Source organism: Dipteris shenzhenensis, chromosome 16, assembly GCF_047967505.1.
Source record: "Dipteris shenzhenensis isolate YYH24624 ecotype China chromosome 16, Dip_SZ_1.0, whole genome shotgun sequence".
Taxonomy (NCBI): domain Eukaryota; kingdom Viridiplantae; phylum Streptophyta; class Polypodiopsida; order Gleicheniales; family Dipteridaceae; genus Dipteris; species Dipteris shenzhenensis.
In genome coordinates, this window is record NC_141611.1 from 26,181,636 (window position 1) to 26,191,029 (window position 9,394).

The window sequence follows — 9,394 nt, forward strand, 5'->3', positions numbered from 1 at the left end:
CTTGCCTTGAATGTCCCATACTTAGCTAGGACTTTGCCTTCAAATGCAAAACGATAATCAGCATATTATAACAAACCATTGACTGGTGCTTATGATCCTCTCTCCCCCCTATACTTTTTCTCTCCTCTCTTCTTGGCTATTTGCCACCCTTGACTCTCTACCTCTCTCTCAATTCCCCGCACACTTCATGCTTCCCCTACCCTCTCTCTAGTCTCTCTCCCTTCATGACTTTCACCCTTACCTAGCAACAACTGCTCTCTTAGCCCCCCTCACCTTTGCTCCACCTTGCCCTCCCCTCTCCTTGCAACTGGTCCCTTAGCCCGCTCCCATCCCCTCTCCTCATGGTTGTTCCCTCACCTCCCCTCTCCTTGTGGCTCCTCCTTGGCTCCTCCCTCAGCCCCTCACCTCCCCTCTCCTATTCTAGCATGCAACCCTTGACTATGGTAATTTAATAGTTTTTCTTACCTTGAGTTTTCGGCTTCTTTCTTCACTTGCGGAGCTTTCTTAATCCAAAAGATTGATCTTTGCAGCAATGATTTTGCCCTACAACATCAAGCTTTTGAACTATGGCGTCGGCCCTCTCCCTCATGTATTGGACCACCTTACCATCTAAAACTTCCATTGAGTCATAATTCCTGGGGCTCCTCTTGAACCTCCTTGCAACTCTCTGTTTGCTTGATCAGCTCATCATTTCAAATTTATAGATCATGCACCATATAGGCTTTTGCATCAGTAATCCACTCAGCTTCAAACAAAGCAACCCCTTTAGATTTTGTCAATTGGTCTAGATCTTTTTTGTCTTCTTGCATCCTCAAAAGCTAGAATACTTTCAAAGATAAGGATTACTCTATAGATATTGCCTTCAAAATTCAAGTAAGAAATAGTATAGTTGAAGTGGTTGCATAATGAGGATCTAATAGAATATTAGAGCTTGGACATTGTAGATAATCCACAGTATACTATGGTGCAACATATTTTGAAGCTTAAAAATTCCCTAGGCATCAATGTTCTTGAGACAACAAATTTTAGTATGCTATGTTTTATAGTAAATATATGCTAATCTCTCTCACGTTCCTCATGATACATATATGGAGTCACAAATTTGTAGTCAAGCCAAATACTCACTCTCATATACATGAAGATAATGCCTTCAATACTCCACAACTAAAACATTGTCCTAAGGCAAGAACGACTGATCTTTATTTATTTGGCCTATGATTTGACCACTTGCCCTTCTTCGACCTTTCCTTTGGCATGGAGACAACTTGTAGTTCATTGACCTTTCTCTTGGCCTCAATGCTCCTGTAGTAAGTTCTCACCGTCATGAATTCTCACTTAGATGCTTTTGGGTGAGACTTAGCATGGAGTTGTGTGTGTGTGTGTGTGTGTGCGCGCGTGCGTGCGCACACGTATCTTCTATCACATGCTCGGTGTGAACGTTCTCAAGAGCATTGGTTCTAGTTACCAAAAGTCCTTGTTGTAGAGCTCGTAGGTCAATAACAGACACGTATTTCACGCTCATCTTTTTAACATGCTTGGTCGGAAGGAGCATTAGCGCTAGCTACCAGAAACACAGTAGACTCTTCCATTCTGAACCACCCAAATCAATCTCTAGTTCTTCAATCTAACCCATCTCTTGCATTCCCTTTTGTGGGAGGTAATCGTTGTCCATATTTGTATCCCTCCTCTTCAATCGCCCATGCAAAAGCATGTGAAGCGCATTCTAGTAGGATAAGTCTTCCTTCTTTCTAATAGATCTCTAACCTCCTTGTACCCGCTTTCCCCACTTGCATTGTTGTGCATCCCACGCAATGTTTTCTCTTTGGAGAAACTCCACGATTTTCCATGATTCCAAACTTCTAGATATCCTTCTAGATTTTGTGTCGATGCCACTTTGTACGCTCATAAGCTTTGATGTTTCCTACCACTTCCAATTACAACACTCATTTTCGTACAATCTTGGTTTGAAAGATGCTAGGGTAGGCAGAGAGGACAAAGATATGGAAGGACTGGTAGTGGAAGGTACTGAAGAAGTAAAGTAGGAAGTGAACTCTCTCATGGTCCTCACGGGAGGGAGAAGTTCATAATTCCTAATGTCACCAAAACATTTTGTGGACAAACTTTGGAGAAGAATCAAGGTGGAGGTGGGCAAGGAGATGTTGCTAACATTGTGGGAGCTATCAAAAGCTTTGAATCGATGAAGGGATGTGAGAGTTGTCAATGAAACATGGTTCCTTCTCCTCCTTTCGAAATGGCGTATTTTTTTGAATTTTGGATACTTTTGTTGTCTACTTTTAGTTAGAATCTTCCTTTTCGTTTTGCTGAGTCTCTCTCTCTCTCTCTCTCTCTCTCTCTCTCTCTCAGCCCTCTTTTCCTTGCTACGCATCCTCTTAGTCTTCTTTTTCATTGTGGATCTCCAAGGCAAGCCACTTGAACTTTGTTCAACTTGTTTCTTTAATTTAATTTACTTTTTGACCTCCGGAGAAAGGGAAAAAACGAGTGAACACGAACAATATAGTTGTATGTCATGTGTGACAGAGCAATGCCCCTTATGGAAGTTTGAAGCTTCGCCTGCTCTTTCGATTCTGCCCGGATATGTTCTTTCAACTCCAGTCGAGAATGCGTCTCCGATCGACGATCGTGATTGTATATCCGATCACCGATTTCCTTCCGACCTACGGCCTACGACCGATCACCGGCGCCCACCTCTCCACAAGAGAGAATCGGCTCCGGGAGGTGATTTTCGATCCTGCTTGCATACGTTCTTTGGTCACAAAAGTTGTGAGAAGTTGAGGCTCTCTTTTCCCGAACCGTGCAATCACCAAGGATCCAAACTTGGGGCAGGGCTCTAGGCACAGGGGCCTAACATGGTGCGACGGTTGAGGATCCACACTGGAGGGGGGGGGCCGAGACACACTCGGCTCCAAAGGCACCGGGCCGGAAGAATGTGAGGCATTGGGCCGAAGTGTGCGAGGGTGAATGTTAATATGTTGTAGGGTGAATGTTAATTTCATTGTTTTGGTGAAATCACCAAAAATTCTCGAGAACAAAAATTTGAAGCTTTTCATGGAGAACAAAAATTTGAAGCTTTTCACAAGTTCCAACAACAAGAGCTCACTCATTTTCATCATCATCATCTTCATCATCTCCAAGGTCCATCCATCATCAGCTTCAGGTCCGTAGCTCCACTACCGTTGCAGCTCTGAGCGAGCTTTGGCTATGGCGAATTTGCCTTTGCCTCATCGATATCTCCAAACTCTGCTTCGACTGCGGCTCAGTGCGGTATCAGGATTCAGCATGCTCCATCCTTTCTCTTTCATGCTCAATCCTTGCTCGATTTCTGTTTCATGCTCGATTTCTGTTTCGTTCTCCATCTCTAATTCTCTGTCTGCCTGCCTCGCTTGCTTGGCCGCGTTTTCGTCCTCCCATGACGTTCTTTTCAGCTTGTAGTTGTCTTTGCCAAACCTTTGCCTTCTTCTCTTCTTCTCTTCCATTAATGGACACCATCCTCCTGCAATCACGTTTTTCCAGCGCACGGCGAGTGCCTCTCACGGAGCTCCGATTGGCGGAGAGCGTTGCTTTAGGTAAAGCGTTGAATCTCATGGCAGCAGGAAGTTAAGCGTCGCGACTCCAGAAAAGCAGGCGTCCGCACAACTTCGCACTTATCCGGTTTGCCATTCGAAGCTCCCTTATTATTCCTGCCACATCTTGCCGTCGTGTATTCAATCGACGCGACGTGCCGCATTTATTGACGACGAACTCGCGGTCAGGGGCTTCCTTATAGCTGCTGTGGCTCGCATCTATCCACCATCAACGCTTCGCTCCCAAGAATCACCTATCCTGCAAGTTTTTACACGTCTTTAAACTCCCACACGCCATCCTGTAACCGGAGACGTTTCCTTTTTTTGTATCTCCAAGCTTCTCCGATGATATATGGGAAGACCATACTGTAGCTCCTCCTCGCTCTCAATGGCTTCCCATGGTACTTCAGACATCACCCCGGTAGCTCCCCCCTCTGCTTGTTGCATTCCGGAGGAGGTAGACGTACTGCATGTGGATCTTTCGGAAGCTTGCGCCCAGCGCGATTCGACGCAGCCTTTACCGCTTGTAGCCGAGTACGTCGGAATCGCTTTCGCGCTCTGTGTCCTTGAATTGCTGCTTCGATGTACGGACTGTAGGCCTTTAGGTCGATCCGCTACAGGTGAAGCGATTTCTGGGTTTGAAAAGGGGGTGATCTTACGCAGGCTGTTGAAAGGAGCCATGCGGCGTTTAGAGCTTCTTGCTCATAAGGCGATCGCTGAAGAAGAAAATCTCAAGCAACAAGCTGCCCGTGACTTGGAGACTGAGAGATCTCAATTTTTGAGAAGGGTAGAGGACATGCAATTTGAGGTTCAGGAATTGAGGAAACAACGAGCTGAGGACGCCAGAGCCAACGAGAAAGTGGTCTTTATGTTTGCAACCAGAGAGCAAGCGTGGAAGGCGGAGAGGAGGAAATCCAGAAACGAGCAACGAAGGCTCTGGCTAGAACTACAAAAAGCTTTGAGAGAACAATACTCCAGAAGTGTGCAAGGGGAAACAGCGTGTAAGGCCTGCGCACAGATGGAGGCCTTGGTAGTGGAGATGAAAGACCGGGTAGGTGAACAAGAATTCCTGATCATGGCAACCATGGAAGAAGCGAAGTTAGAGCAACAGGAAAGGAATGCTCTTGCTGGAAAGTTGGCCACAGCAGATGTCGCCGTAACCGAGCTTCGAGAGAAACTTGAGCGCGAGGTGGAAGAACGTGCTAAGGAACTTCGGAAGCACGAGGCAATTGTGTCGGAGTTGGACTGTCGACAGAAACACACGGAGAAGCGAATGGCGCAGGCTTTGGAAGACTGGAGATCGGCTCAGAGCGAGGTAGCTTCTCTCACCGAAGAGAACAATCGCTATGAAGAGATGGTGGCGCGATTGTCTGCAGAGATCAACAAGCTACAGAAAGATGGACGGGAGAAGGAAGAGATCATCTCTGCGATGCTGAAGAAAACGAATGCGGACGCTGAGGAAAGGTACGAGCTAGAGACGGAGCTTGCGATCATGCAGGCGAAGCATTTGCATGCAGCGAGTGAGAAGGAGAAGTTGAAAAGGCTGATTGAAGAGAAGGCTCGTTCTGGAAACAGAAAAGAGTCGCTCAAGCCACGACATAGCTTTGGAAGCAAATCGGATGCAGGATCGGACATGATAGTGGAGTTGCAAAGACTGCATGATGTAGAAGTAAGGAATTTACAGTCTGCCTTCGAGGACCAGGTGAAAGAATTGCAGAACAGAGTCAAGCTGTATCAAGAGAGGGTAGCTGATCTTGAAGAAAACATTTTGCTTCACATGGCTTCTGATACCAAGCGCTCTATTAGTCTGTCATCCGACACAGACGAACATGACAAGCTTGATTGCGCAGAGCTTTATGACAGCAGGGAGCTGATTGTGCTGAGGGATTCTATGGAGGCTGAGCTTGCAACCAAGCAGTTTCAGCTTTCAGTTGCAAAGGCTTTGCTTAGGCAGTACATGGATTCGGACGCTCATAGAGAGCGAGAAGTCGAGAAATGGAAGAAGCTATATTTTGCATCCAAAGCCACCATCGAAATGCTCCAAAAGGACAAAGATCAGACAGGTGCGGTCTGCTTAGTCACTAGTTTTCTCATCCAGAGAATCTTGAATTGTTACTTTTGACAAAACTGTCTGCAATTTATTGCTTGCATGTGACGACTTTCACACGTCTCTATCCTTTGACGGTTCTAAAATTGGCAGAGTGTTCATGGTTTACTTGTATTCCTGCAGTTGCCACTGCCAGAAACCCACGTTTGCAGGACTGGTTCGAGCTGGAGAAGGCTCGATACGCGTCCAAACTGGAGCAGAGGCACTGGCAGGAGCTTGATGCCTTTGAAAGGCAAATGAAAGCAAGGGATGAACGGATGGAGGCTTTTCGTTGGCAGTTGGTAACCATGGAGGATGAAGCCCAAAGGAGACTCAATGAAATCGTGGTCCTTAAGAAAAGCCTTAGAACAGCCACCGAAGAGAAAATGAAACTAAAGGAGCTGCTCAAGGAAAAGGGAGAGGAGCTGGGAAACAAGAGGGACGACTCCCTGATTGGGGACATTCATGAGAAAGAGGTCCTGCAAAAATTGCCCAGAGAAAAGGAACAGCAACACGAGTCAGATCTGACATTCATCTCCATGAAGGTGGAATCTGGATTACATGACAAGGAATGTAAACTGGCTGTTACTGAGGCAAAGAGCGCTCAGGCACACCTCTCTTCTGAAAGCGAGAGAAGGGCAATGGAGAAAGGTTTGCCGGAGCTATTGAAGGGAAAATCTGCACCAGAACAGTTTCAAAGAGCTAACTCATGTATAGAAATGGAACTTGAAGTAGAGGATGACATGTACCAAGGATGCTTAGTTATGGAGGGCCTGTCAACAGATATTTGTGAAGCTCGATTGAAGGTTTTTCAGGAAGAGGCCCAATAGGGTGTGAACAGGCAGAATGGGGATGGCGCTTCAAATTGTTTGGCTTGGAAGGACTTCTTTATGACAAGGGAGAAGTGAGGAACAGTCTTTCTGACAGAGCCAGTTGTGCCATATTACTAATGTTGGCAAGAGGATGGATCTGCTGTAGATAAGCCTGATCGATTGACTACAGCTGTCAACCAGAAGCCTTCAAGTATTTCAAGTGCCTTTACTTCAGCGGAATATGATAGCTCAGTGATCAATCCCAATTCCAGTCAGGTGCTGAGCTTTGAGCTTCTGGAATGCTGGCTAAGGATATTGTCTAATCTCGACTCCATGTGTAACAATATTCTAAGCTGTGGTAACGCTTGATGAACCACACTGTGACCATCATATTGTGCAGCTTTATGTTGGGTGTGGGCATAAAAAAGGCCTACCAGTTGTACGAGTGCTGGAAACAGGTGCACAATAGACCGGATTACGGTGGAAGAGTGCTACTTCAAAGAGGGTTCCTTGCATAACAAAATGCCAGTGTCAATGATATGTGGACCAGACGTCAATTTGTTGCCATGCCACAATAGCCTGCCTCTCAACATGCTTTGCCCATTCCTGATGTCTCACGTACTGTGGAAGCCTTTCTTTCAGAATTGAAAGACCTGGCTATACAGGTTTTCCCATTTGCCAGGTTGAAAATATTAATGCCAGGCTCGTGGGATGCCTTCATTTCAGGACTGAAGTTCCTGATTGTTCTCTTTCCAGGTTTCCTGATTTCGCCAGGTTAAAAGAAATTATGCTTTCATATGTAAGGAAACCATATCTGGTGCTAAGCTTGACAATACAACTCTGAAGACTTTAACCTGACAGTTCATGACTGCCCATTGGCCTGAGCTTATGGTTCTGCAAAGTAGTTGGGCAGAATCAAGGGGCAGGTGTGTTGGATCACCTTGAGCCATGTGTTCTGGTTAACTTGGAATCATCAACACATAGCTGCTTAAAGTAAGATGAAGTACTAAAACAATAAGCTATCATTTGAAGTGCTTGATAAGCTCCCATGAATACTGTTCTCTACACTGAATTACTATCAATGTCTTGTCAGGATGAGTAGTCTGGAGTAAAGTCTCAAGAAATAGAACACAATATTCAACTCGAGATTTTGCTGGGCCTTAGAAAGAATCATGTAAGCAGCAAGTTCCCGTCAAAGGGCTATATTTGTTGCTCAATGGACCTAATGACAATCTCCAAGGTAGCTACTTAGTTTATGGAGATTCAAGAACTTTACCATAAGAAGCAGCAAAGCTCTGCCTCAAATGACTTATGATAATCTCCAAGGTAGCTACTTATTTTATGAAAATACAAGCACTGAGAAGCTTGTTTTCTTTTGAAAGTTTTTTGCACGTTTTTAGTTTTATTTGGCGTAGGCAGATGTAAAACAACTGTCCTTGCTTTTCTTTATTTTAGCATACGGGTTTTTACAGAAACAAACTAGAACTGACAACGCATGTTAGTTCTGATTGAGGATGAAATCCCCATGATAGTCAGAAACATGCATTTTTTGTGATTGCTCCTGAGCATCATATGTCTATTCCATACATGTATATATATACTCATTCAGCTGGCTGCTCATCACATAGGGTTTGCTGCCCATCCAAAGGCATATCATGCTCAATTATCTCTGCTATAAGAAGATGTCGGGACACATAATTGCTTTGCTCATTGTTTGATGGCTGATTTGCATTATAGGAGGTGTCATGGACTGCAATACCTTGCTGTCTTTAGACTTTGATCTTGTTCTTCCTTTTAATCCTGCATTCATTCTTGTAATGTACCATTTTCCCACTATAATCACATTATGTTACATATATTACATGTATGTATGTTTTAGACGTTTCACATAGTATGTTAAAAATAAGCAGCATATATGCATATGTATATAAGATGAGTCTGGGCATGTTCTTGGATTCATCTTGATATATAGTAGATATGTATATGTATTTCAAACATTTCATAAATAACATTTACGTATGTATATTTGAGACGTCTCATATATAATGTATTTCATATGTACAAAATGTCTATGATATATTTGAAATGTTTCAAATAATATATTGCATGTAATATGAGTTGTATTTCAAACATTTCATATTTGATATATCCCATCGCATTGGAACATTCTGAAACTGTGAAACAGTTTCAACAAAACATTACACTGTGACTTGCTGATGATTGATGCTTCAGACGAGGCAAGGGACTCGAGAGGATGGAGGCAAGAAGAAAACGAAGAATGCTTCTATGCAATAAGCCAAGACACGGTGTGTGGTAGCAAATTGAAGAAGATAGATAACAAAAGGAGAATGACTAGCCTAAGAAGGAAGAGCTAGGTTACAAACTGCACAATTGATGGTTGAGGCAGTATTCTTGCTGGTTGCTCCAAGCATCCCTGAGATGAGATGTACAGATGTGCGGATGTAAGACATAGCATTGGTGTACAGATTGGACTTTAGAACAACAAAAAATCTAAATTTGTATGATTGGATATATTTGCCTATGTTCATGTGCCAGATGAGTTGAGGTCTAATTTGGATTCAAAAGCTGAGACGTGTATCTTTATTGGTTATTCTCTGCAATCTTACAAAGGTATATAGCATTGATGCACAGAGTCAAGTTTCTTTTTGAAGGTGGAGGATAGCACTTTTTGCTCAGGGTTCTAGAATCACAGATAGTGCAAAACGGGATGGCACTTAGGAGAGGGTGTGTCATTTGTACGATTAGAAACCTATGAGCAGTCTTATTCGAACGTGTTTTTCAAGAGATTTAAAAAATGGTATTTCTTTAGGAAACATGGTTTATGCTTTTATTTTCACAAGATCTAGATCGCTGTATCATATATACATGTACAAAATAGTCACTCATTCATTTTC

The 9,394-nt window shown here is 43.8% G+C and overlaps 1 protein-coding gene across 1 annotated transcript; it reads left to right on the top strand.

Moving 5' to 3' along the window:
• Nucleotides 1-3,245: 3,245 nt before the first annotated feature.
• LOC147892748 (Ribonuclease P protein subunit P38-like protein) lies at nt 3,246-7,884 on the top strand. The gene is made up of 3 exons (XM_087387326.1): nt 3,246-3,282; nt 3,532-5,644; nt 5,812-7,884. Exons 2-3 carry the CDS (start codon nt 3,934-3,936, stop codon nt 6,495-6,497), a joined length of 2,397 nt encoding a protein of 798 aa, XP_087243452.1. The 5' UTR covers nt 3,246-3,282; nt 3,532-3,933; the 3' UTR covers nt 6,498-7,884.
• Nucleotides 7,885-9,394: the final 1,510 nt, after the last annotated feature.